The following is a 27,786-nucleotide window of genomic DNA, read 5'->3' as shown; positions in this document are numbered from 1 at the left end:
ATCCTGGTTTTATGGTTTCCAACTGAAAGGCAATCCGAAAGGTAAGTCCCTCAACACTCTCTTAACATTAATGTAGAATAAACACTATTACTGTAACATATTAAGCAGACGTGGAAAATGTTAACTAGTCACAGGTAGCGGAGTTGCATTGTTTTTAACTTACTTTTTTTTTTTTATCGTGCTAAGTAAACATGCAGACACGTCAGGTTTAAACCCTGACCCTGGTAAGTACATTCTTTTTAAAGTCCTGCACCGTGAATACGTTGCTCTTGTTGTTTCAAAAATAAGAGGGTTTTTTTTATTATTCGTTTTAGAATTAAGTTTCGTCTAGCGGGTGAAATATCGGTCGAACAAAATGTTCATTCTTAAAGAGCCCTTAAAGTGTTGGCTGTCGACTGGAAAGAGTTACAGATGATCAACATTGGATTGGACATACATACAAACATACATACAGTATACATTTTGATAGCTTGATAAACGTTTCAGAGGTTGTTTGTGTTTGTACTCTATGGATTAAACATTAAATTGACGATATGTAACCTATAATGATAGCCGTTTTGGATAACTAACTGGATCTTGGGCATCAGATAAGATCCCTGTCCTTTTTGAACAAATCTCTGAAGAAATGCACTTTTCACCCACAGTCTCAACAAACAAGGCTGCTCTCCACACACTTGGCTGGCTCCAGGCATTGGGAAACTAGTATAGTTATGACACATTTGGCATTGGTTAACATCCACAACAAATGTCAAGTGGGCCTAGTTGCCTGTCTAATTGAGTGGGGTGGATGGGGTAGAGTGATGGAATCAAGCTTATGGTCACTAGTTTGAATCCCTCCACCATCAGGAGAAGTGAATGAGCAATACTCTCCCTTAACTAAGTGCCTTACCTATCTACGACAAGGCAGCTCCCAGGTATGAATGTGTACGTATGCTTAAAAACTGTGAAGCTGGGAATTAAGTCAACTTACACGAGGGCTGGGCGATAATTCAATATTATCGTTTATCGTCTTTCAGTGGAATCATATCATGATGATATGAAGATATTTTGATATCGTGACACACATTTCTGCTGTCTAAATTGATGATGACAAGCAAATTTTACTTAAAACTCTGATAAAATGAGGTATGGTAGGAATATTATTTGAATATTTCTGTTTTGTTTGACACCACACCTAACATTACCATTCGGTTCAATGAGATGAACATTAATTTGATTATTACTTAACATGATTTTGCATACATGAACCATGTTGTGATATATATTGATATCGAGAAAAATCCTTGTGATTATCATGATATTGATTTCAACCATATCACCCAGCCCTAATTTACACTGTGTAAAATAAGTGCAGGGATAGCTTAAGTCTAGTGCAGGAGTAACAACATGCTGATACAGATAAAAAACATAATTTGGTCCCTGTTAATCACTTTTAACCTCCTCATCTCTCATCTTTCCCTTCTCTCATCCTCCCATCTCTGTTCATTTTGTTCACACTGGCTACCATTGTCCAATGTGGGCTTTTGTGTTCTTCCAGCCTCCTAAATACAGCTGACCTTGTTGTTTCAGTCAAGTATCACTCTAAATCAAGTACATCTAGAAAAGCCTGAATTGGCACAGAAAGGGGTAATTCACACCAGAAGGCCTGGAGCTTTCCAAGTCCCCATTTACATTAGTTCAGTTTCTTGATGGGCTAGCTTACACTTGTGGACATTTTTCTCTGGAATGTTTTGGGGCTTGACTACACTGTGAAGGTGATTAGCCACAGCCACTCTATTGCCTGCTCTATTAGTTAGACATCATATTTATTTTTCAACATAGGCCTACCTTTCTATCCTGTCTTCTCCCATAGGCAGCATTGGCAGTGATATCCATTGAAATTTGCAAGTTATTTGCCTGAGGTACTCCCAAGTTGGCTAGGCCTAGGGCTGAAATTTTCACTGTGAAGGATTTTCCAGTGTTGGTAGAGGATGGTTGCCGGAGAGTCGCTCATCTTTTACGGCCCAGAGAGCTGTGGTCAAGCCCAGAATGTGTCTGGTGATCAGCTTGTGTGTGTGTGCATGTTCATGCCAAGCGTATTTGAATAAACTGTCCGAGCCTTTCAGAAACTGCTGGTCTGGCTGTCATGTGCAGTGCGAGTGGGGAAGTGTGAATTTAGGCTTAGCAGTTAGGCTAAACTACTGTAGAAGCTTTTGAAGTGTAGTGAGGCTTCAGTCATCAAAGCTAACAAAATGTATCCTTACATGCAGTCAGAGGGAGACATGGGGGGCTAACTGGACTGAGCCTAGAGAGGCAGCTGAGGATTGTGGGGGATGAAGGAGATAGTGGCAGAAGGGAGGTCAAGGGAACAAGGCCTGGTTGGGAAGGGACACCTGCATCCTTTGCTCTGGGTAAGACATGAGATTGGTAATGTGGGACTTTGGGCCAAACATGCTTTGGAGGTCTGGCTTCATGTTTTCAGACCTTGCCCACTTCCAACTAGACTGTCTTGTGTTCTTGCTTCGGTTTGCTGCAGAATGAAAATTTCACTTCAAAGGAGCATCTTTGAATTTAGTAGTGCAAGGTATTATAGCCTGTATTTCTTCATAAGGAAAATTCTCTTGACATTACAAGGATAAACAGTCCAATAAGGCCACTGTATGCTTTGACTAGGAGTAGCCTAGATGTTTCTGAATTCCACAAAAGCAGATTTGACTGGCCAGCAATGTTGATGCAGGTGCAAACTAGGTCAAATGTAATGTTATCATTAGCCTTAGGAAAAGTTTGACTTTTTGAAGACACTCATTGTCTGACATGTTCTGGCCTGTTGGGGAGTAGAGGTTGCATAACGCAAACCATTTTGTTGACCCTCCTTTTGACCTGACTGAAAATTAACTTGTGCCCTCTTTGGTCTCTTACTTGTCCTTACGGTTTTTCACTGATATCTAGGGTGGAACTCTCCACCCAACAAGCCTTTCACATGCATCACCGTGACTGGAAATGACCTCAGTAGCTCCTATTGATCTTGCAGTGACTTCTAGATAAGCGTCTGAGATAGATCTCATTCTCTCTCCCAGCTGTCGATCTTTAGTCCATTATTCATCAAGATCTGATTCCAAAGGTCAATATTGCTTGGTCAAAACATGAGTATCTCAGTTTGCAGTCATTCAAACGGAAGGCTTGGGGAGTCGTGGTCTAGAACTTTGAAATCTCTTTATATTTGAGTCTTTTCTTCAACTGGGTAAGGAAGTGGGTCATATCTATAAATCTAGCTGTTTTTCTGATGATAGGATATTTGTTAGGTGAGTGTACTATGTAAGCGACAGCATATGGTACATTAGCCATTTTCTCCTGATTCCTGTCTGCTTTTTGGTATTGGTCTTCAAAATCATTGTAATTTTTCTTGTTTGGGAAGATGAGTGACTGCGGAAATGAAAAGTGGCATGTCATGGCCAGTTCAGCCAAATTGTGAAACAGGCACTGTCTGTAAAAAAAGGCTAATTTAACAAGAGGACACTTGGCATGAATTAGGCTTCGACCATAGAGCCTATTGATGACAAATAGTTTTTGTCTCTGTGTAATGCCACTCAGCCTCACTGTTCTTTCTCTCTGTGTTTTGTCTCTAGTCCCAGATCATGAACATTGTGGGCCAGCTGGCGGAGACAGTGTTTGTGACGGTGAAGGAGCTGTACCGCGGCCTTAACCCCGCCACACTCACCGGAGGCATTGATGTCATCGTGGTGCGCCAGCCTGATGGATCGCTCCAGTGTTCCCCCTTTCACGTCCGCTTTGGCAAGCTGGGTGTGCTGCGCTCCAAAGAGAAAGTGGTGAGCCTTTTCTCTCTCTCTCTCTCTCTCTCTCTCTCTCTCTCTCTCACTGGGACCCTTTCGCTCCAATATCGTCACTGTTGCTACTTCTTTGTTGTGTTCTTTTTCATTCACCGACACGTACATTGATTGTTGTTGTTGTTGTGTTTTAGGTGGACATTGAGATTAATGGAGAACCAGTTCACCTACACATGAAACTGGGGGACAATGGAGAGGCTTTCTTTGTGGAGGAAAATGAGAATATGGAGGTATGATGACTGACATTTGATGGAAATTGGCTTCAGATCTGCAAATTATCCATGTTCACAGATTTCTTCTCGGAACTGTGTTGGCAGTCCTCTTGTCATGAATGCACTTCCTACTTTCTTTTTAACCCCTTCAGTCCCGAGTCCCAGCCCATCTCTGCACCTCCCCAATCCCTATCGAGATCCCTGAGGAGGCAGAGGAGACCACAGAGGGACACTCCAGTGCCGGGGGAGGCGCCCGCAGGAAGAAACGCCGCCGCAAACGCATGCGCTCCGACACCCAACTGAGAGAGGAAGCCAGCTCCTCGTCGGACGAAAGAGAAAGAGAAAGAGAGAGGGAGCGGGACAGAGAGAGGGACCAGGCTGAGCAGGAGAGTCCTGCTAAAGACGAGCTTGTCACACCAATGAAAGCCAGGTCAGTGATTTAAAAAATTAAGAAATACATTGCTCCGATGGACCTGATCTGTCCACTTGTTCAAGGGTTCTCACTAGCTTCCCCTGAGTTTTCCTGATTACATGGAACTGCAGAGGAGATCGAGAAGACTGTTGCATCACAGCCATTAAAATTTGGGGTATATCACAAGTGTGCAATATTATCTAATAATACTCCTAAAACATTTGCTTTCATGCAGACAGAACAAGGGCTTTATATCAGTAAATGGTGAAAATACACTTTTGAGAAATAGCGCAGAGTTCATAGATTTTCCACAGTGGTATTCTCTACAAATAAAATACAACAAATATCAGCACATTGTCTTTGACTGGCTCTGCAATGTTGTCTTCTTCTCATTCTTCTCTTAGAGCTGAAGGAGATAGTTTTCAGACATTGTTTCATTTGTTGCTCATTAATTTCAGTGGAAAATAATTTAAGTCCATTGATGTCAACACACTATTTAAAAAAAAATGTGTCTTTTTGTGTGTGTAACAGTAAATCAGTGTACTACTCACTGTCTGAGGAGCCATTTGAGGAGCTGGGGGCCACACAGGCCAGAGACACTCACCCACACTCAGACGGAGAGTGGTCACCCTCTGAAAAGTGAGGAAGGATAATCTCTATTGTTATTTTTGTTGTTGTTATTTTTTATTTTATTATTATTATCATCACCATAGTCTTCTACTGTCGGCTACTGAGCAGCTCCACTGGAACAGTTGGAGATTGAGTGCCTTGCACAGTGGTACTGGAGGGAGAGTGGTACTGATTATTTTTTCCTGCTTAGATTTTCCCATTTGGTCAGAGGATTCAGGCATCTGACTTTATAGTCACAAGCCAGGTTACTGCCACATTCACTCTCTCCTCTCCTAACATTAATCTATTTTTTTCTTTGTCTCTGTCTCTGTCTATCTCCCTCCTTCCCATTAGTGCGTTCTACAGTCGGTCATCCTCTCCTAAGAGTGACTCTGAGCTTCTGGTGAAACCTCAAGAGTCCTCTGGACCTCAGATGCAGTGGAACTGGGGAGGTTTTCCTAAGGTATGGAAACACACACACACACACACACACACAGATGTATGATGTAATTTTATCACAGTGCCTACTCATGCTGTGGTAATCCTGTAGTTTTCAGATTGTCATGTTGAAACACAGTGTCTCAAACGGCACTCTCTTCCCTCTCCCTCACAGCTGTGTCAGTCGGAGAGGTTGTCAGTGGAGTTACAGCGCATCCCCCCTTCAGACAGTTCTCATTTCCGCACCATTGAGAGACAGGACTCCTTCGATATGGGCTTTGAACCTGTATTTAGCTGTGGCAGAGTGGGCAGTGTAACGGTGGTCAGGCCACAACCCAGGACTCGCTCCCTAGACTTAGATAGCCACTCCATACAAACCACCCCTCTCTCCCTGGAGAAAAGCCCTCACATAGCCCATTCCACCCCCAATGAGCTCTCTGAGTCTCTTGCATCATCACTGATGATTGACATGGACTCAACTCAGACACTCGCACACGAGCCCCAAATGGACATGCCACAGACAGTGGAGTCAGCTGAGGACCTCCTGGAGCAGGAAGAGCACCGAAAGTCCTCTGCTCATTCAGCTAGCCTGATTAATGCTGCTCATGTTAACTGCCTAGCCAGCAAAGAAAGCACAACTAGTGTTGATCCTGTCAGCACTGTGACTGATATAATTAGCCCTGTAAGCAAAAATAGCACAATCAGCATTGCAAAAACAGACAATGCACAAAAACCACCCAATAAAGAGAGCAAAGCCTGCACAGTCACAGCAGACGTCAGTGACAACACGGCTAACTTAGCCACTGCTAGCTCCATAACAGCAACAGGCCCAGATAGTTCAGAATCATCAAATGGCAAAGAAAATCCAGAACAGCTCAGTGTCTTATCCGAACCAAGTGAACAGGGTCCCACAGATGGCGTCCCTGTCAGTGAGGGTGATAGTGGGATCGACCCCTACACTGAGGGAGGGGTGGAGGAGGGCGGGCTTGGAGTGACGGACAAGTCAACAGAAGGCCTACTGACCAACCAGGCTGCAGAGAAATTTGGAGTGACAGACATTGGGGCCAGTTGGACAGTTGCACAAGAGCTGGCGATCTCTTCTGAAGCAGCCTCCAAAACAGAGCAGCAGGACAAGAAGAAAGGTGAATTATTCCTTTCAACTATCCCTTTTATTAATTGTTCCTTATTCTTCTCATTGTATCTATAGACTCTATGCATCATTCCAGTCACATTTTAGGCTGTGGGCTAACAAGAATTCCTACATCAGTGTAGGTCAATTTTGACAAGTTGTGTTCACATGTCATTGTGTCCCAGGTAAACGTAGTCAGGACCTGGGACCACCAGATATCTACCTGGATGACCTGACCAAGCTGGACCCTGAGGTGGCTGCACTCTACTTCCCTAAGAGGTAAGAAGACAAGTAATGAGTCATCCTTTACACAATACATATGAATGACTAATTTGTGAATGATATCTGAATGGTCACTTATCTGAGGTCTAAATTGATGAAATCCTTATGTTGAAAATGACACCCAAATGAAGGCACTAATTTCAACAGTGTCACTGAAATAACAACTTTCCTTTGTTGTTTTCTCTGTATAATGTGATGAAATGGAGATGAAATGGATGTGATATGCGTCTCAATGACTGCAAATATCTGCTGTAACTACAGTGAGTCAGAGGGAGCGTCTCGGCAGGGAGCAGAGCAGAGCTCCTGCTCAGGGACCCAGTCGCCTCAGTCAGTGGGCAGCGGGGCCATGGATAGTGGTACAGAGTATCTGTCAGACTCCACCTCTTACCACATGGACGTCAGCATGTCCCTCTGCGGACGCGAGGGCGACACCAGCCAAATCAACAAAGGTAAGGGGGTGAGAGTGTGTAAGAGTGTTGGTGTTTGGAATATACACTGGTGCATGGCTGAAGGGGAATTTCCCAGGAAAGTTGTTCTATCAATGGGGTTAAATCAACTGTAATGTATACATTTTGCTTTGCTCTTGATCCAGAGAAGTTTATGGAGCACATTGTGACGTACCAGGATTTTGTCAACAACCCAGGAATCATCGAGGATCCAAACCTGGTCATCTGCATCAACTCCAAGTAAGAGTCAGGAATCAGAAATACTTTAAATTGATTTGTTTTGGTTGGTTTTTGTGGTTGCTCAGTTGGATCTTCTCAATGTCTATGCCTGCTCATTGGCTTGCTTCATCTTTCACAGCTATTATAACTGGGCAGTGGCTGCTCCGATGGTATTGTCAATGCAAACTTTCCAGAAGAATCTACCCAAGGTATTTTGCTGTTTTTACACAACATTACCTCAATAATGTTGATTCTGCTTCCTTCATCTTCACTCAAAAGCAACAATCATGCTTACTAAGTTGTTTAATAGATTCACAAATACAGAACAGAAAATAGCAGGAGAGAAGCAGCTAATCTTAGTGAGCTGGTGAGGATGATGACAGGACTAATATGACCTTTGCCTCCTGTTTTTGTGTGTCTGCCATACAGAGTGCCATAGAGCGGCTGGTGAAAGACAAGATGCCCAAGAAGTCTGGCCGCTGGTGGTTCTCTTGGAGGAGAAGAGACATGGACACCAACCAGGTAGAGTGGTTTGAACTCCTTCCAGTGACTCTGATTCTGATTTTTAATCACTGGTCCCTCTGTGCTGGATTATTGTGTACAGAACTTTGCTATTGTTACCCTAGTTAATTTAGCCTTGCATGTCTAGACATCTCTACACACTTTCATTTGGTTTTAGCACTGTCAGCAACAGAGGAAAAGTTAGATGTTTGTATTTGTTATAATGAATTGCAATAATCCATCCATGCATGATGTTTAAATGGGTTGTATACTGTAGGTGTGGCCTTGTTAGCTAGGGTTGTGTTGTGTTATATCCATGTAATAGGAATGAGGACAGGAGACATGGAAACAATTCAGGGGTGAAGTGAATGGTGTTTGGTGAAAACAATCAGGAGTTGTCTATTTGTCATCTCCTGAAACACTATAGCCACTTGAAAGTAGTAGCTAATAATGTTACCTTCTCCTTGTCTTTCAGGCAAAGAACTCAAAGCAGGAAGAAGAGGAGGCATCAGTCCCTGTTCCTTCCACAATAAAGTAAGTGACCTCACGCGAACCTATAAATGATCCAACACACATTAAACAGTATAACAGTTATTTAATACATAAAACAATAAACATATGCATATGCTTATGCATTTACCAAATATAGCGCCAAATGAATGCCAAATACAAACATGCATTTACCTGCACACATGCATGTATACACACACACTCTAAAAACAGATGGATTGAAACCCCATTTCTAAATTGGAATCTGGTGATCCCTGTTGATCCACTGCTGTTCCACTGCTAGCTGTGCTTAGGTTTGATTGTACTGGATTACAGATATTTATTTCACTTTCAAATTGATTTCTGGAGAGACTGATACAAGTACTACCAGTATGTTTTATTAATTTATGTTTTGATTATTCGGCAGAAATAATGCACATTAATGCACATTCTGTGCCAGAGTTGGCCACAAAGGCCAGTTTTCATCTATAGTCCCTGGCCAGATTTCATGAATGGCAATATCAATTAAAAACAAATATTAAGAACAAAACCAGAGGACAATGTTAAGCCAGTTACACAAGATGACATGTAGCAGAGTATCAGAGATAGGATAACATAGAAGGACAGACCATGATGCACATTAGCGAAAAGTCACAGGACAACATTTACTAAGCACACAGACCTTAATAAGTATGTGACAGCTTATTGTGAGTTTGGGTACATTTTTTGTTTACATTTGTATTGCTTGTAGACATCAGAGTAAAATGACCTCTATTTTGAGTTATGGCTGAGAGATAACCCTAACCCTTCCATCAGCAAGGCACCAGCTTGGCAACTTTAATTAAGTGTTAAACCACTGGCCTCACACACACACACGCACACACACACACATACACACACACATACACAGACAGAGGTGATGCATATGTGCTGTTTTCCCCAGGGCCACTTTGGATGACATGGACAGCGATGTGGAGGCGGGGCTAGGCCGAGAAGCCATCATCCCAGCCAGCCTATCAATAGACACCATTAGCACTGCCCAGTGTATCAGCCAGATGTACCGCAAGTCACTACGTCTCACTTCTGAACAGATAGTATGAGACGCGTACACACACACACACACACACACACACACACACACACACACACATATATACTTCTACACAAGGAAAAGAAAGTGCTAGATCTGCCAGCTTTTACAGGCTTCCTTGTGGTGTAGTCCACTTTACTTAAAGCTCATTCTCTCCTCTCCTATAACCAGAGGCGTCTAAACCTGCGTGAAGGGGCCAACAAGGTGGTGTTCAGTGTGACCACTCAATACCAGGGCACCTGTCGCTGTGAGGCCGCCATCTACCTGTGGAACTGGGATGACCGTGTCATCATATCGGACATAGACGGCACCATCACTAAGTAAAAACAACCACATGTTACCTTGTAAGGTGTAGTGTAATAATAGACCAACCTACAATTTATACAGACTTCCTAAATCCTTAGAAAGATACATTATAAAAGAAAATCGCTGGCAACTTTATGGCATTCAGTGTGTGTGTGTGTGTGTGTGTGTGTGTGTGTGTGTGTATGTATGAGTGTATGTATGTCCTTTTGTCTTTGTGAGAACAAATAGTCCTCATCTCACCTATGTATGTGTGTGTGTGTGTGTGTGTATGTGTGTGTGTGTGTGTGTGGGCATGGGCGTGTGCACATGCTAACAGTATTATGATAAGCCTTTCTGTCTCCTATAGGTCTGATGCTCTGGGTCATATCCTACCTCAGTTTGGTAAAGACTGGACACACCAAGGCGTTGCCAAACTCTACCATAAAATACACCAGTATGTAAAAATACTTTATGGAAGATGTTGTCACCAGTCCAATGGGAAGAGATGTGACTTATGTAAACATGTGATGAGACCATTCTCACCATTGTTTTAATCCTAACTATTTTTTTATTCTATTCTAATGGTAATGGTAACATGGTTTCCTCTCCTCTTGCAGAAATGGCTATAAGTTCCTGTATTGTTCAGCACGGGCTATAGGTATGGCTGGCATCACGAAAGACTACCTTCAGTGGGTCAACGACAAAGGCACAGTCCTCCCTAAAGGCCCTGTGCTGCTGGCTCCTAGCAGCCTCTTTTCAGCGCTACACAGGTAACAAGTACATACTGCTATACGGTCTTTTTTCTGTACCACACCAATACATAGTATGTAGGATATCACTGCTACACAGACACTTGATAGTGCATACTACTATGTAACTAGTGCCCAATCCTACAGTCCATGCACTGCTGGCCCAGGTACAGGTAACTAGTACACATACCACTACTCAGGTACTATAGTATACGTGGTACAGACAAAATTACTAAAAAATACTACACAGCTACTAAAGCATGTATACTACTACCAAGCTAATGTCCTACAGCAGTTTCTCTACGTCTGGGTCAAGAGTGAAGGGCAGGTCGTGGGAAGGTATTCAAATGGGTCTCCAAATTATTCTGGAGAAATTATTATCTAAAGCTACTACCTATAATTTGTTTCCAAAGCTTCTCCAAATCCCATCTGTGTTAAGTAGGCTTAGTCAAATACTCTAGGCTGATAGGTTTGTAGCATAAATATAGGGTTGAGCTAATTAGATTGGCCTATAAAATAGCCCGCAAACTCATCTTTATGTTACAAAAGAAATTGTTCTTAAAGCGCAGATCCACTGATGAAATGTTAAAAAATCACTATTTAGAAAGTCCATGTACTACTGTCCTCTAGTGGTCTCTCCTCTGCATCACAGAGGTGTCCAGTAAATAGTAATACTCAGCTACTACATTTTGTAAAATACACAATTGTATGCAAGGAGTCGAGGACACATATATCCACTTTTATCCATGAACTGTCGGTCCTAATCTATGCAGAGAGGTGATTGAGAAGAAACCAGAGGTGTTTAAGGTCGCCTGTCTGACTGACATCAGGGACCTGTTCAACCCCCAGAGACGGCCCTTCTACGCGGCGTTCGGCAACAGGACCAACGTAAGCAGCTCTGCCCATTGCCCACTCTCAGCACTGTCGCTGCCCTTCAGTGACAAGGCTAATGCAAGTCATGGCTTTCCCAGGGCTAAGTGGTGTGTGCAGTGCTTTCAAAGCAGTGCTTTCAGCCTCTACCACAGTCCTTGGCTTGCGCATAATCACAAGACATCGCTCCTGTGGTGAAAAAGGCAGAGACCACCTATTTAGTTTTATCCATAGCTAAATAGGTGGTCAATCTCATCCATCCCATAATACACCCCAAACGTCCTTAAACTTGAAAGACTAGCAGGTAGAAAGGAGGTGTGAGAAACATAAAAGCCTAAAATACAGCCTGGGCTTGCATGTGGACAAACAATAAACACTTAGCTAAGCTCGTTATGTCCGTCTTGAGCATAACCATGGTCAAGAAGCTAATGATTCATAGACAGATTACTGCTGTTTCGTCCAAATGACCCTTGTATATAGTGTGTAAGGCTAGTGTATATACTGCAAAGTTTGAAGTGACACTGAAGCTAGCTGTATCATTGCACTGCCCTCTGTTTTGCAGGATGCCTATGCCTATAAGCAGGTTGGTGTTCCTGACACCAGGATCTTTACTGTCAACCCCAAAGGAGAGCTCATCCAGGAGAAGACTAAAGGGAACAAGTCCTCGTAAGTGTGCAACGAAAGATGGAGAGGAACACAACTGTACAGCCACTTTTTTTTTTCTTTTTTTTTATGAGAGCGTGCAGTTCACTCACCTTTTAGTATTTCTATTCTTTAGTTAGACGGTGGGGAAGTAGAGAGGGAGACAGAAGAGAGGAGGCACAGGAGAGAAAGCTCTGGTGGGATTCAGCCTTAGGACAACAGGGGCACACATGTTGTTCCAGAGGCAGGGAACTTCACCACTCCACTTCCTGAGCACATGCTCAGTCACTTGTCATCTTTCCTGAGTGTGCCTACCCATTTATGTCTATGTGTGTGTGTGTGTGTGTGTGTGTGTGTGTTTGTGTTGCAGGTACAGCCACCTCGGTGACATCGTGGAGCATTTCTTCCCGGTCCTCTCTGTCAGGGGCTGCACGTCCTCTGCCTTTGACTGCCCCGACTACAGCCACTTCTCCTACTGGAGGGAGCCCCTGCCAGAAATGGACCTGGACGCACTACTGTAGACACCACTGACCCCCACCCCACCCCACAAGCCCCCCAAAGAACACATATACACACACAAACACACAAATGGGGGGCAAGCACAAAAGCATATGGACACGTACACTTTCTCTTGCATTCTCTCTTTCTCCTTCTCTCTTTTTCCATAAAGGAGTTAGAAAAGATTTTCCTCTATGCCTGAATATTGCCTTTGATCGACCTGCCAGCTCTACAATGCCTGTTTATCACACTGAACCAACTGGAAACACACAAAGGCAATTGTCTTTTCACTCAACTCACAGATAGAGCCAAATTAACGCATCATATGGGCATGGACTGTACATTTCAAGAATCACTTTGTAGGCTGCTATGCAATACTTGATCTCAGTGCTCTTACGCAGACCATGGCCATTTACATATTATTTTGCAATTTGTATTTGCAAAATATATGTGAGCATCCTTAAAATGAACATGAACAAAGACACAACTTCCTCAAAGTACTTTATGTTAGTTTTTATGTTACTGTACTGTACCAGTCTCATAAATATTCCCATGTATGAGTTTAGATTGTATATCTGCATGGTGACTGTAACATTGGCACACATTTGAGCTCCAAACATGGACCAAAAACAGTTTGTAAGATTATAGAAATAGACATTGAGCTGTATCAGATGTCCTTGGGATATCAAATGATGCCTAAACCCTCTCAATGCCAAAACAGTGTAACTACCTGTTCCTGTTTTCTGTGACTGATTTTCCTTGAAGCTCATAGCAGTGATAATGTTGATGAGAAAAGACTAAAGAAAATGTCTCTTTTATAGTGATTTTAGGGCATGAGAAAACCCAAAAAACAAAATCCAAAGATTGTGTGTGTCAGTGTTGCTGACAACAGAGAATGTCTCTGGACTTGAGTGTGATAGGGAGGTGGTTTAATAGCCCCATGTAATAAGCAACCAAATATGGATTAAGAATGTATTTGAAATGCTTTATTATTTTTTAGAGTGTATTTGACCCCAACTGGAGTATGAGATGGCTGGGTTTTGCTCTTATTGAACAATGCAGTTAGTTCAATCGTTCAAGCACAGGAGTGTTTTGAAATTATATTTTTACTCAGGAGAGTGAAATCCCTTTAGAGCTCTGGATGTGAAGCTAGATTTTGGACGCAGCGGCATGAAGAGAAGATGTGTTAATTTGTGTAGTATTGACTACTGAGTTAGGCCTATAGAATGATGTGGAGTAATATCTGGTGGTGATGCTTAGTTAGCATCAGTTTGGTGTCATACATGAGGACTGCAATAGGAGGTGGATTTGAGCAAATGATCATTGTGAAGCAAGTGCTTCACAAAAGTAATTTGGTTCCCGTCTTCCTTTGAGGTACTAGACTACCAAGTTTAGAAATGATTTTATACTACATGAATGGGAAGTGGTTCAGATCCACAGTCCGTTACATTCCAGAGACAAGCAAACAGGCCTTTAGAGGGATTGATAAGTAATGGTTTGGCCTGGCACTGTGCCTTTGTGCTATAATGATACTATTATATTTATTATTTTTGAGCATCTTTTGATGTCATCCAAAATGAGAACATGGACTCTGTGGAGATGCAGTGCATTGGAGGTGAGGAACACTGTTGGTTGGTACTTTTTTAACCACATTTATCTAAATATAAACTACATTTGAAATATGATACTTCTTGTTTTTCTTGTTCCAGTATTCAAAGCGTGGTTGTTACCCATGTTATTTGTATTTCCATAAAGAAATTACATTAAATGTCTGATCCTGTCTCACATTATCACTTCTTTAGATAGTGGGGCAGAGTGGAAAATGGTTTGGCAAATCAAAACGTTTGTGAACAGCAGTGCACAAGCTGGATGAGGTAGACAAGTGTTGGCCTGCTTACTGTTTATGAAAGGCGTCGTGGTGATCTGGCTGTTGATCCAACCATCGGTAACTGCTGTATGATACGTCAGTGCGCTATGATGCGTTTTATTGACTCTGAACAGGAAGACTCGCCACGAAACCGTACTGGTTATAGGCTGTTTTGGTGGATAAGGTGAGTTTGTTTTTCCTTTTAAAGTAAATACAGACAACCTGATGTTTAGTCGTTTCTAGGAGCGTGAAGAAGTGGGTGGGAGGTCCGTAATGTGTAATGTAATAGTGTAATGCACACATACACAGAATAGGCTGATAAATATATATTTTCCTTTAAGCAAACAAGGTTGATTTGAAATCAAAAGTATGTGCTACAGCAATCAGGCAAACATGGTAAGTTAGATTTTAGGAACTGAAGAAAATGAAAGCTATCTAGATTGGGCTGAAGTAAGAGTTGCCTGTTGTGTGGAAATCGAAACTCGGCGAACAAGTAAACAAGCGCGCTACTTGCCAGAGTCACAGTTTATGGCCTGTGTGATTGGACCTTGCTCCTGCCCATATGTGGGCATTAGAAACATTTCCTGCAACCGGAATATTCTGTTTATTTTAAATCAGGACAGCAGAAATAATTTTATTCAGCACCATGGTTGGCCTGTTTTTAACAATGTAATATGCATTTTTGCTCACCTTGGGCATAGCCTATCTGTGAGGGGTTTCATGCATAAGGGTTTGTCTAACTCCAGTTAGTTTTTCTTACAGCTGCACGTAAGGATGCACAATATGCTTATGTAGTGTATAAATGATTTAAATCTTTACCCTCATTTGTCTGTTTTTCTAGAGCCCGCCATCATGTCAGTGAGTGAGACTGATGCAAAGCTTCCTCAAGGGAATCACCCAGAAGCCTTGGCTTTGGAGCTTACCTGCCCCATTTGCCTGCAGCTCTTCTCTGAGCCAGTTTCTCTTCCCTGTGGCCATATCTACTGCTTCGCCTGCCTTCAGACCATGGGAGCAGGCCTTGACCAACACTGCTGCCCCGAGTGCCAGGCTGAGTACCAAGGAGCCAAAGCCCTGGTGAAGAGCTTCAAAATGTGCAGCATCGTTGAGACCTACAAAGCCGCTGCAGGGAAAGCCAACACCACCACAAACCTGTCGGAAGTCAGCTTTGCAACATTCAAGGGTAATGTTAGCTCTGTTACAGAAATATTGGAGGCAAAAGACCGCCAGGAACTAGTGACAGCCAACCAGAGCCAAGAGGAGAGCCTGGTGTGTCCTTTAAAGGAGTTAAAGGAGTTACAGGAGTCAGAAAATGCTGGTGTTCAGGAGCGTAAGGGCAAAGATGGCTTTCAAATTGGGTCGGGATCCACAGGCCACCCCTTCTCTTTGGAGAAAGAACAAGGCAACGCCAAAGCCAAGATGGAAATGGATGAACCTAAATTTAGGCTGGCATCTCAAGTCACAGAGTTGACCCTCAAGTTGGAGATGGCAGAGGGTGCGCTGAGGAAAGAGAGGGGATGGGAGGCGGAGGTGAACGCTGCTAATGCCCAGCTGAGGGAGAGAGCGGCCAAGCTGTTAGAGCAGGTAATGGATTTGACGCTGAGCTACAGCGCGGACGTGACGAAGCTGGTTGAAGAAGAGCTGTGTCCGGGCGAGGCGAGCGTACACTGTCGAGTCAGTCAGGCTGCTGAGCTGACTGAGCAGCTGAGGCGGGCTATGCTCAGAGCCGAGTCCCTGCTGACTGAAGATGATGGGGCGCTGTTTCAGGAGGAGCTTCACGATCTGCAACCACACATCGTGCAGCTGATGGCCGAGCCTTTGGAAGAGGAGGAAGACCGCGTTGAATCGAAAGTCAACCCAGCGCGGGCTTGTCCTAAGTTGGAACAGATGAATGCAGAGCTGAGGGAAGGACTCGGAGAGCTTCAGCGCTCCCTTCGAAGCGTCCTTAACCCCTCTGAGGTGACCTTTGACCCCGAAACAGCCCACCCCAACCTCGTCCTTTCAGAGGACTTGAAGACGGTGACTTTCAGCGCTACCAAACAGCCCTACCCATCCTCTCCTCAGAGGTTCAGCAGCTTCCTCCAGGTCCTCAGCAGCCAGAGCTTCTACGGAGGCGATCACTGCTGGGTGGTGGAGCTGGAAGGCTCTCCCTGGATCATTGGTGTGTGCTACAGTGGGCAGTTAGCGCGTAGCGGGCTGCCCAGTGCCCTGGAGAGCAGCCGTAGCTCCTGGTGCCTGATGTGGTACGAAAACCGGCTGAGAGCCTTTGAGCAGGCTCACGATGTGCCGCTGAAGAGAACCACAGCGTCCCGCAGGCTGGAGATCAGGCTGAGCTTCAAGACCCACAGACTGAGCTTCTACAACATCAGTTCCAGCAATGGGAAGACGCATGTGTACACGTTTAAGGCTAACCTGACTGAGCCTGTGCACCTGGCCTACAGGATGATGTCAGGGCAGCCCAAGGCACGTGTTACTATCTGCTCATAAAAATGATAACAACAACAACAACAACAACAATAATAATAATGATATAAAACAATATGTCTACAATGGACTTTTTCAATAGTCAATCATTGTACAAAGTACATGTTTTGAGAGACTATTCTTTCCCCTCCACATAAGGGGTAAAAAACCTCTGAGTTTTAGCAACATATATAGGCCAATACACACATTTAATCCAGAGGGACAGTGTGTCTACAGTGTCTCTCTGACAGTTACTCTATTGTGCTGTGCAGTTTAATTGTTCATGGTGTTTTAAATCATTTTAAAATGAAATTATCTTCAGGGCTACCTCAAGAACTGAATATCTTAATGTGGATGTAATTCTGTATTGCACTAGATACTATTTAAAACAATTGTGTAGTAGCCTACATTGGATTCTTTTACTTCTTAAATGTGCCTGATAAATAAACTCCTTGAAAATCCTAGTATCGCGATTTTCATTTTTGCCACATATTGTCATTCCTTTGTGCGATGTTACTTGTGATATTTGCATTTTCCTTGTCTTAATTTAAAAAATGAATCATCATGGGCATTATAGATGACAACCTCTTCCTAGCATGTAAAACCTGATCTCGCGATACGTGTTTCGCTAGTTTAGTGCAACGAGAGTGTGTCAGCTGACCACTGGGGGAATTTGTTAGGCTGTAACGTTAGTAAACTACTCAGCACAGCGATGTCGTCGATTAGCGTTCAATTTATTGATCGACCGCAATGTTTATGATAGCTTAAAAGTGTGATTAGTGAAAACGTTGCAGAGCATTTGTGTCCTTGAATTTGAGACTTCTGAATTGGTAAGCTATTCATTTTTGCAGTTTCAAGCTCTCATAACGTTAGGGTCAGCTTCATTGCATTGGCACCAGGATTATGGTGTTTATTTTGATGCCAACGTGAGGTACTCTGCTTGTAAGTATGGTAGCTAGCGTTAGTTTAACAGTAACGAAACTTGTTACTGTCCAACCGAAGCACAGAGACTATAGTTTTAGTTTACAAACGGTCTATCACGAGATGACTAGCTAGCTAGAAGTAGCAGTAGCAGCTTTAGCTAACGTTGTCTGATATTCGTCGCAATTGATTAAACTATATTGCTAATCCCTCTGAAACTAGCTGACGTTTGGCAAGTTAAACGCTATGTTACATCGTGCTGACAAAATTCTATCTAACTTTAGCGAATGCTCCAGTAAAATTTTACACATTTTCAGTAGCTGACTGTTTTGTGTTTGGCGTCTCTAACGTTACTTATTTTTAGGTATCAGTTTGACAATTCGCCATCTGTTGTGTTAACTAGATTATATTCATTTTACTGTTTGAAACTTTGATTTTACACTACACATGTCCAGCATATCAACACAATCTCGTTACATAATGTTTGCCCTACGTGGAAGAAGTTTGAACAGGTGCCTGACTGCCTGGTACAACAAACAGCTGGCTAGTGTTAACTGCTCACGCGTTGTAGCAAAAACAGCATTGCTGTCATTAGGGGTTTCCAACATATGTAGCTGTAGTTTTGCTCACCTGACTAACTAATGAAAGTGCAAAATACCCATTCTCCTCATTGTGGTATGGAAGCTATTTTTATTCGTTTTGTATAAGACATATGAATTGGATCCAGCTTTGTCTTCTCATTGACCTGTAAATGTCTCTCAAAAAGGATCCAGTATCCTTGTTTGTAACGAAAAATTGTCATAACCTCATCTTCCCTGCACAAATCCCACATCACATCACAACCCAAGCTTCTCTAAAAGCAAGAGGAAATCCTGAATATTCAAACACGACTAATAAAATCTTTGCCTCTGCTGTTGTGAGGAATAGCTTCTAATTTATATTTGACAAAATCAAATTGATTTCTTCCCCAGGCCCTGACACCATGCTGGCCACAGTGACTCCTGTGGTGAGGTTCGCGCAATACAATGGCAGTGTTTTGCCCACACCACTGGAGAACACATCAGCATTCCCAACCTGGCAACCTGACTCTGAGGCCAACATCACCAAGCCTCACAAATGTCTACAGGTTTTGTATGAGGACATCGGAGACTCCAGGTAAACAATACCAGAGAAATGATTGTTGAAATGAAGAAAGGGCCAGCTGGCTAAACATACCTTCTCTTTGAAGCCATGGTGTGACAGTGCCAGAAATAAAAATGGAAATAAAAATATTACACAGGTTCCATATTTCTAGTGCTTGAACATTAGCATGGGTATTACAGTTTAAGGTGAAAAGTAAAGTGAAAATCTGTAAACCTATTTGTGATGGCACAAATAGCCTATATGTCTAGATTTCGACTACAACTGTGATCTTTACTGCAGATGAAACAGCTACTTCTTTAGAAACTACTTCTTTCCCCCCCTCACATCCATCTCTCTGTCTTAGGGTGAGGTTCTGGGATCTACTACTGCTGGTGCCCAACGTGGCCTTCTTCATCTTCCTGATGTGGAAGCTGCCCTCAGCCAGGGCAAAGATACGGCTTACCTCCAGCCCCATCTTCATCACCTTTTACCTGCTGGTAGGCCACTTACCACAGACACACTGTTTAGCATCTAACGCAATGAGTATTTAATGAACTTGAACTTGACATCCTCCAACACAATGGATTAACAGAAATATTTCAACACATAACTAAACTTAGGCTAACCTTGTGTTCAACCTAATCAGTGTCCAAATGGGCAGAAGCAAATCCTTTGAGACTCTGGAGATTTCACTGTGGTATTGATCCAAACAAGACTGTCGAGACATTGCACCTGTAATGCCTTTAACCTGAACCTTTGTCTTGTGACACGGTTACTGATGCATTTCTCTTTCTTGTTTTACTCCTGTTCTTTGTCATCTGTTTCTTCTTGGGACAGGAGTCTCTGTAAGTCAGCTGTGTTGTGTAGGGCCCCTTAACATTCTCATGTGTCCTGAGGACAGTACATTTCATCTTGTCTAACATAACCTGTTTGTCCACAGGTTTTTGTGGTAGCAGCAGTGGGAATCACCCGGGCTATAGTGTCCATGACAGTTAGTGCATCCAGTGCTGCCACCATCATAGACAAGGTAAGGATGCACATGTAGCATAAATAACATTTTTGGAACATACATGGGCATTGGATTGCAAATTTTGACATTAACCCACTCCACTTCCAACAGTGCATAAGTGATAAGATGGTTATTGGTATAGATATAGGCTGGACATAAATGGTACAGGCTTGAGCTCATGCTATATGATGTGTTATTGGGCTTCTTCCAAACAGTGCAAAACAGTCGCAATTGCAGTCATACAGTTAAGACATGATTGACTGCTGTCATGCAGCGTTGCAGAATCAATACTTGTATATTAGTAGCAAGCCTGCACTGCAGTTCCAGCTGGCCGGCTGGATTGAATTAGCATCTGCCATATCGTGTCACAGACGGCTCTTTTATTAAGTGCCCAGAAGGACTGATTGGAGCTGCTGCATGACTTCGCAAGGCTTTCATGTTGAAAACTAAAGGCATGGCTGACATTCCTCACATACCAGACAGATCTCTATGGTGCTCACAGTGACCTGCTGTTCCCATAGCAGACTGTCATGTATGCACTGTTGAAGAAGAGAACATAAAGGATTATATAATGCTGAGTAATGTGAATATGGCCTATAACGTTAGGCCTCTGTTCTAGATCAGTGTGTGTTATAACATGGCTGGTCTACTCTGTGCCACAGTTGATTCTTATGATGATCTGTGTCCTGTAGGTGCTGTGGGAAATCACCCGTTTCTTCCTGCTGGCTATTGAGCTCAGTGTCATCATCCTGGGACTGGCTTTTGGTTAGTTTGCTCAACTAGTTTCGCTTCTGAATTTTTCTTTTTAATTTCAGTTTCTTTTTCACACCAATTTGTCTTGAATGCGCAGTTTGTAATTGGCTTTTTCAGCCCTGAATCATATATGGAACACAACTGAAGCTTTCCTTTTCCTTTAATCAGGTCACCTGGAGAGCAAGTCCAGTATAAAGCGAGTGCTGGCTATCACTGCTGTGCTGGCTCTGGGCTACTCCATCACACAGGTAACGGGGGATGATAAGCTCTTAAAAAATGTTATAGACCCTTTTGGATATATGATGATGACAAATGGCATAGGAATTGTTGTTGCAATTGGTTTTGATCATTCTTCGTATTACTGAAATGGACAATAAGTCATTCTCATGTATGTTCTTGTCAGGGAACACTAGAGATCCTGTATCCAGACAGGCACCTGTCTGCAGAGGACTTCAACATCTACGGCCACGGAGGACGACACTTCTGGTTGGCCAGCTCCTGCTTCTTCTTCTTGGTCAGTAGCTTATAGCTATGCCGTAGTAACAGTGCATGGAAAAAAACATGACAGATACCTGATGTCTAAGGTTTGATTTGATAGTGAAATCCTTCTTTTTACAGGTGTACTCTTTGATTGTCATTTTACCTAAAACTCCAGTGAAGGATAAGATATCTCTGCCATGTAAGTTATAAGATATCATTACATCTTCTTGGTAACTGGACAGAAAGAAGTTTAAAGATTACACATCAGATTTTGAATAGGAGTTTTGGTAATCTTTAATGAAACATTCTGTGAAGATGTGCTGCACTGTCCCTAATGCACTTCAAACCACCAAATAATGCTGTCTCTTTGAAAGCTATGTGCCTCTATTAACCTGCCTCTATTAACCTATCTTCTTTTTGCTTCCTCTGTTTAGCTAAGAAGAGCTTCTATGTGTATGCTGCCATCCTGTCTTTACTGAACCTAGTCCAGGGGCTGGGCAGTGCCCTGCTGTGTGCTGGTATCATAGAGGGACTCTGGTCAGTATACTCCTCATGACAACTGTCTGTAGCAGCACACTGGTGTATTGTTACCACATAGCAATGCATATCATATGATTTTCAGGTTTTACAGGTTGAGAGTTTGAGTCATTGGACTTGCCTTTAACATATGAAGCTAAAATGACTGAACTAATGGCTAGACAAAATATAAATTAGATTAGAACAGTTGTAGTCTACTTACTTTTAAATCAATTCCACATAAACATTTGTACCTTTTATGTTTATTTCCTCCCCTGCTGTGTCACATTTTCACTTTTTTTCACCAGCATTTATCATTCTACTGCTTTACATTCCAGTGCTCTGATGCACTAACCTTTTGTAATGACAAGAGGACAAGTCTGAATTGGAACAAATTAGCTAATTAAATGGGCCTTTTACCAAATTGGAGAAAGGTCTGTGACTGTTAAAATCAGAGAGAAATGCTAAAAATAAGATTGTTGGGAGTTTAATCAATAAATCTAGTTTCAAGGTCTTCTATTATCATGGTAGACTAGCATGACTAAATGGGTTGACTATTCCTTTAATGACTAGCATCACCCACCTCTTCCCTGAGATCCTATTGAATGTGCTGTCTGAGATGCTTTTTTGATGCTGTTGATCTACTTATGCCCTAATTTGTAATGGGGCTGATGAAGTGCTGTGTGGGTCTTTATTTTGTCTTTTCTGAACCAGCTGTGTGGACGTCACCACCTTCCTGTACTTCTCCATCTTCGCTCCACTCATTTATGTCACATTCCTCAAAGGATTCTTTGGGTACGTAAGAATAATCGTACACAATTCATATGCAGCCGTATATATTGTTGCACTTGAGACTAGTTGATTTGTTTCCTTTTTCTGCCCCAGTTGACAATCTCTGTATCGTGTCTGCATTTCTGGCTTATATCAGCGGTGTTATGATTCTCTCTGTCTCTCAATTTTCTGTCCATCCTCAACTGTCTTTCACTGTTTTTTTCCTCCCCCTCAGCTCGGAGCCCAAGATCCTGTTTTCCTATAAGTCACAGGTAGATGAACCAGACGAAAGCGACGTCCACCTTCCCCCAACCTCCTCTACAAGCCTGGGCCGCAAGGAGCTGACGGAGCAGGGCCTCTACTACTCATCCACCCAGATTGACGGCTCGGGTCCTGCCATAGCTGGTATGGTAGGAGCCTACCTGGACGATGTTGCCTCCGGACCCTATGGGGCCAGCAGCATTAACAGTATCGACAGCGACCGCTGGAGACCTATCAATGCGTGAATAGATGGAGAGGAAGATGGACGAAGTCACAGATGGATAGGCGGCTGGACTTGAAAGTCATGCGGGAAGATGGTGTGGTAGACGGGTAGGGGTTTGGATGACGGGGCCAGAAAACTGCAGAATAAGGTGGTGGGAGGCCAAGTAAGGAATCCTTGGTCTTGTTATGAGGCCTGGATGAGTGAGGAGAGAACTATGCTAGCCTATTATCTGGAGTACTGTGAATTGAGCAACTGCTTCATAACACTGCTGCTATAGCAGAGTGCGCTGCTGCTGTAGCCCCTCACCAAGGACGCTGTTCCCCATCATGGCTCTTACAGACTCCACATTGATTCTGGTTGTTAGGTCCTTTCATTTTGGTTCTTGCTGCCCAGTCTCAGCACTTTTTCCTTACATCCTGCTTTAGGTATCTACTGCAGGTATCCACAAAGATTTTGAAGTTTTAGCCCCCTCTGCGTACTCGAGTCTGTGGTTAAAAATTAATCTTCATTCAATGTTAACCCAACATCTGTACATTCCCATCCAAGGCTTACTATTTAAGTAACAGCAACTCAACTGAGTTTATTACCAGCTGCCTTGTATTAGATTTGTGACTCAACTAGCTAATCGGCTTGTATTGAATCACCGTGCCTCCTCTATACAGGGCAAGGACTTATTCATGCTAATTCATTCTGATCAGTGGACTTTTCTTTGACTTCTGAAGTCAGTGCTGTTGTTTCCCTCCTGTTAACATGTGAAAGGCAGTAGCGTGATGTCATGTCTATCATTGTGATTTGATAAGAAAATCAGTACCTTCTACATACAGGCTTGGTAGCCCATGTGAAAGGTCAAGAACAGTGCTACAGGCATCTGCAAGACTTGCTGCTAGGGAGCGCTGAGACACAAAATGGACTTCTCATTGTGTCTCGGCCAAAACATCTCTACCTGTCATATTATTTTCTGTTTTATTTATTTTAGAGTTTTGCTTTATTTTATGTTATACCAGAGAAATCATTCCCGCTATTGAATGCAGATATGTTGACTTTGTGGTCAACGTGGAGAAGCAAATGGCACTTAAATGTATTTAGGATATTTTTTTAGGTATGTGATTTCATCCAAGAAGGTGCAGAAGTTTTCAATTTTTTTAGTATTCCAAGTTGGACAAGCCCTTATTTCATATGAAAATATCCAGTGTAGGTTTGCTTGCTGCAAGATGGTTGCTGTTGCCAAGTTCAATTCTTATTTGCTGCTAACTTCTCTTTTCTGTGTGCAAGAGTTATTCACAAATGCAGTTACACTTGATGAAATTGGACCATAAACAAAATCACTCAAGTTAACCACAGAGATGACAATAACCGTGATGTCCTTTTTGTGATATTGTTTCAGTCTTATTACAAGCATAAGAACTTGTTCCTGCAGCTGACCAAAAGAGGCTGGGGCAGTTACTTCTTCTGTAACTTAATGTTGAGCATCAAAGAAGATGGATAATGTTCAGTTTGTGTCAAGGGGACAGAAAGTTGTTCCTTTCTTTTCTGATAAATTTCAGGATTGAATTGTTGGGTTCTCCAAACTGAATTACATTCTTACTTCTGTTAAATTCCAACAATATCTCACATCACTATTCAAACCACCTCACATCACACCTAAAGCAGGAGTTTGCAGTCAACTTCACAACTTACAAAGGGCTTATATAAGTATTGTCGTGGCTGTACATCATTCCAATCAAAGTTAGGAAATTCCCTTTTTATTTTACTTTTGTTTATGCCTACAAAGCAAATGTTGCTTGTACTTGAGTTCTCCCCTGGAAGTGATATACTTTTGGTATAGATGGGCCACTGTATTTAAGCAAGCAGTATTATATCATATATAGTAGTGACCTGTATGCAGAATATATATAGGGAGACATTTATTTTTTCATCATTGTAAAGCCACAGCACAGTAAAGAGTATATGTCTGGCCAACAAAGTATTTCTGCCTGGCTCTTCAAATATTTTCCATTTAATTTGGAGTGCTCTTGGGCACTGGGCTGTTTCCAGCTTCAGTAGTGCTAGTGCAGATGTCAGTTTGCGGTGACAAGAGTTGATGAGTCGGGAACCTAATTCACGGTGCGTGGATATGAAATGAAAGTGCAGTCTCATGCTACACAAAATGTTTGGAGATGTTTGATAGTGAAACCATTTTGCGAATGATATGTAAATTGCCTTTCTTTTTTTTATTTAAGTGCATTGTTTGTAGAATATTCAACCCATATTAATGTGATGTGTTGAGCATTCCATGAGCAACAAATTAAACCATGCCTTCTTTCATTTCTGTACATCTGTAGTTTCTTTTTGGGGATAGGAATCCATGTGATAGCTCGTGGAGGTACTACAGTTTATTTTAGAATAGGACTCCACATGCTGGTTCCTTAAGGTACTACAATTTGGAAAAGGCTTTTTTTTTTTTTTACCCGCATAATTTTCCCTCATGTCATGTGCCGATGTCATGACGGTTAGATAAAGCCTGGATATGCTTCCTTTTCTTGAAATATTATTAATCGAAATAGACGCTTTACAAGTGAGGCTTCACGTGAAGGCCTACACGACTACAATTCCCATCCACCCTTCGTCCACCTATGATACATGATCAAATGTAATTGGGTCCGAATTATTTTATCCGACCAATGAGCTTTGACGATACTGCGGAGACGGAGTGACCTTTATTGGAGTATTTTACCCACCGGTCGCTGTGGCGGCGACTCCAGTCGTTTTCTCCTTTTTGTGGCCCTGTCAAAACATTGGACAGGGGTTATTAATTTTGTAAGCAGGTGGAAATAGACGGCAGGTCAAAATGGGCGGCAATGGAAGCACGACGAGGAAAGTGTCATTCGGACTGGACGAAGAGGAGAAGGTCACAATCATTCAAGGAGTGAAGGTAGGTTACGTTGTATTGGAGAAATTCAGGGGTAAAGTTTGAACGCTAATAATAATGTCATGACTAGTGTGCTTTTGTGGCGGTGTCGGTTCGAGGTGCACAAACAAAATGGGCTGTCAGGTCCCATGTCCTCGAATGAACTCAGTCATATCCCCCCTGTCTCAGGCATGCACCGTTAACCCGCTGTCATGTAGTGTCTTAATAGTCCGTAAAATGAGACAGACGTGTAGTTAAAACTAGTTAAGCGGAGAGCCCAGGACATTTTACGCAGCCATAACGCAACATGTTTCCCCGCAGCTTAGCTTATCACATGTAGGCGGAATGTCAACAGGGTAGCTTTGACATGTCGGCAGTCACAAATGGGATTGATATTACAGTGTAATAAAATAGTAACAACTAACGGTGCAAAAATGAGTTAGGCGCGACGTTGTTGCTAATAGAGACACATTGCTGATCATTGTCATAAACCAACAGTTTGTAAGCGTGTTCACCTGATATGCACAGTAGGACAACTAATAACGATAATACTGAAATAATGAATTGATCCCTGTAGTCAAATTCTCTTGGCTTGTCGCCCTCCTCAGAGAGGTCAGAGGTCAGAGGTCAGGTTCAGCTGACAGCACCCTTGGGAGCTCATAGGGAGTCAGTGACTTGCTCAAGGACACTTCAGTAGGACAGATGTTTTTGTCCTCTTGAGTACAGACTCTTTAAACACTGGGACACCCTGCTGCTCCCAGAACAGAAACGTGTACTGTATGCACTTCAAAGGGCTTTTAAAATAGAGTTGTGTGTGTTCATTCCCAACTTCCTGTCCAGCTCTCAGAGGACGTGCTGCGGCGGATGAGAGAGGCGCAGGAGTCTGACGGCACCAAGCCACCACCGTCTCAGCCTGACAGTCACAAACCAAGTACGTCCCAGTCAAAGTCCCTTTCTCACTACCCATAGAGTCCCCATGGGGACCTCATACAGTGAATCATGAGTACAGAATTGGGATAAAGGTCAATTCTGCTGCTGTTTGTGTACTTTTAGATTCTTGCTCATAAAAGTAGACAGAATATAGTAAATATACTGTGTGTAATTGATTTGCACATATATGTTGGAATATTTTAACATGTTTTTGAAACTTTTTGGAATGGGTTTAACCCCTCATTACTCAAAATGTCTGTTTATATTATAGGTCCGTTTACATTCTTATACAACCTCAAAATACATGGAAAACTCATATGTAGCTGTCACATAATTGTTGGTTCTTGTATCAAACATCCAACAAATTTCAGAGTGAATAAAATGTCTTCAATTCACTTTGTAAACAAAGGCAGTGGTGAAAAGACAGTATTTTCAATGTGGGGTACCATACTGTAATATTTGTCCCATTTGATTTTCAGGTCCAAAACCAACAGGACCCTCTGCTGCAGAAATACAGGAGGAAATACGCAAAAAGTAGGTGTACATTATATCAAGGAATGGTGTGTGCATGCATGCATATGTGCATGTGCACCTACTAAAATAGTTTGAGAACAGAGAGCAGACCTTGGAGTGATAAACCCACTGACCCTCTTTGCTGCCACCTAGCTTCACCATATTTGGAGGGGAACTTGGCATAACTTGGTATATAATTTTTCATAATGGTGCAATAGCTTTGACTACTATTTGAAGTCTACCTGAGATATGAATGCATTATTCCAACTTCAACTTGGCAAATATTAGGTTTTGCCAGGAGAAGATTACAAGCTTTTAAGTTGAGCCATCTGTGCCGCCACATTCAGCTGATCGCCAGTGGAGTTGACGTATATAAAG

The 27,786-nt window shown here is 42.5% G+C and overlaps 4 protein-coding genes across 5 annotated transcripts in view; all 4 read left to right on the top strand.

Moving 5' to 3' along the window:
* LOC139651970 (phosphatidate phosphatase LPIN2) lies at nucleotides 1-14,421 on the top strand. The gene is made up of 20 exons (XM_071528877.1): nucleotides 1-41; nucleotides 3,606-3,806; nucleotides 3,959-4,054; nucleotides 4,189-4,466; nucleotides 4,980-5,087; nucleotides 5,412-5,520; nucleotides 5,671-6,637; nucleotides 6,810-6,903; nucleotides 7,168-7,355; nucleotides 7,499-7,592; nucleotides 7,711-7,780; nucleotides 8,001-8,093; nucleotides 8,548-8,606; nucleotides 9,505-9,655; nucleotides 9,823-9,971; nucleotides 10,304-10,390; nucleotides 10,554-10,706; nucleotides 11,459-11,573; nucleotides 12,118-12,221; nucleotides 12,568-14,421. The coding sequence occupies exons 2-20, from the start codon at nucleotides 3,615-3,617 to the stop codon at nucleotides 12,716-12,718; spliced, it is 3,258 nt and encodes a 1,085-aa protein (XP_071384978.1). The 5' UTR covers nucleotides 1-41; nucleotides 3,606-3,614; the 3' UTR covers nucleotides 12,719-14,421.
* A 185-nt stretch (nucleotides 14,422-14,606) lies between these two features.
* On the top strand, nucleotides 14,607-17,478 carry trim107 (tripartite motif containing 107). 2 transcript variants are annotated; one of them, XM_071528907.1, is made up of 3 exons: nucleotides 14,607-14,746; nucleotides 15,404-15,904; nucleotides 15,956-17,478. In XM_071528907.1, exons 2-3 carry the CDS (start codon nucleotides 15,415-15,417, stop codon nucleotides 17,044-17,046), a joined length of 1,581 nt encoding a protein of 526 aa, XP_071385008.1. In that variant the 5' UTR covers nucleotides 14,607-14,746; nucleotides 15,404-15,414; the 3' UTR covers nucleotides 17,047-17,478. The 2 variants fall into 2 exon arrangements, with proteins under 2 accessions (XP_071385008.1, XP_071385007.1); XM_071528906.1 differs by having other exon boundaries at nucleotides 15,404-17,478.
* Nucleotides 17,479-17,698: 220 nt separating this feature from the next.
* tpra1 (transmembrane protein, adipocyte asscociated 1) lies at nucleotides 17,699-25,368 on the top strand. The gene is made up of 11 exons (XM_071528898.1): nucleotides 17,699-17,852; nucleotides 18,915-19,098; nucleotides 19,430-19,562; nucleotides 20,006-20,092; nucleotides 20,767-20,839; nucleotides 20,996-21,075; nucleotides 21,231-21,341; nucleotides 21,446-21,506; nucleotides 21,742-21,844; nucleotides 22,538-22,618; nucleotides 22,830-25,368. The coding sequence occupies exons 2-11, from the start codon at nucleotides 18,926-18,928 to the stop codon at nucleotides 23,098-23,100; spliced, it is 1,173 nt and encodes a 390-aa protein (XP_071384999.1). The 5' UTR covers nucleotides 17,699-17,852; nucleotides 18,915-18,925; the 3' UTR covers nucleotides 23,101-25,368.
* Nucleotides 25,369-25,554: 186 nt separating this feature from the next.
* The window catches only part of chchd6b (coiled-coil-helix-coiled-coil-helix domain containing 6b), a 61,084-nt gene continuing 58,852 nt past the window's right edge, over nucleotides 25,555-27,786 (top strand). Inside the window, exons 1-3 of the mRNA XM_071528914.1 lie at nucleotides 25,555-25,989; nucleotides 26,806-26,896; nucleotides 27,375-27,429. Of these exons, the coding sequence (XP_071385015.1) occupies nucleotides 25,906-25,989; nucleotides 26,806-26,896; nucleotides 27,375-27,429 (230 nt within the window). The 5' untranslated portion in view covers nucleotides 25,555-25,905. The remainder of the gene's footprint in view (nucleotides 25,990-26,805; nucleotides 26,897-27,374; nucleotides 27,430-27,786) is intronic.

This window comes from Centroberyx affinis, unplaced genomic scaffold (genome assembly GCF_046629955.1).
Source record: "Centroberyx affinis isolate AG114_WGS23_722 - 3 ecotype Tasmania unplaced genomic scaffold, CSIRO-AGI_Caff_v1 ptg001738l_1, whole genome shotgun sequence".
Classification (NCBI taxonomy): Eukaryota; Metazoa; Chordata; class Actinopteri; order Beryciformes; family Berycidae; genus Centroberyx; species Centroberyx affinis.
This window is presented reverse-complemented; position numbering and strand designations above follow the sequence as displayed.

Bases quoted from the DNA above. Each gene is read 5' to 3' on its own strand.
- LOC139651970 (XM_071528877.1), top strand. From the start codon at position 3,615: ATGAACATTGTGGGCCAGCTGGCGGAGACAGTGTTTGTGACGGTGAAG. The intron at 4,467-4,979 runs GTCAGTGATTTA...TGTGTGTAACAG, and splicing joins GTCACACCAATGAAAGCCAG to TAAATCAGTGTACTACTCAC. The intron at 6,904-7,167 runs GTAAGAAGACAA...CTGTAACTACAG, and splicing joins GCACTCTACTTCCCTAAGAG to TGAGTCAGAGGGAGCGTCTC.
- trim107 (XM_071528906.1), top strand. From the start codon at position 15,415: ATGTCAGTGAGTGAGACTGATGCAAAGCTTCCTCAAGGGAATCACCCA.
- tpra1 (XM_071528898.1), top strand. From the start codon at position 18,926: ATGCTGGCCACAGTGACTCCTGTGGTGAGGTTCGCGCAATACAATGGC. The intron at 20,093-20,766 runs GTAAGGATGCAC...TGTGTCCTGTAG, and splicing joins CTGCCACCATCATAGACAAG to GTGCTGTGGGAAATCACCCG. The intron at 21,507-21,741 runs GTAAGTTATAAG...TCCTCTGTTTAG, and splicing joins GGATAAGATATCTCTGCCAT to CTAAGAAGAGCTTCTATGTG.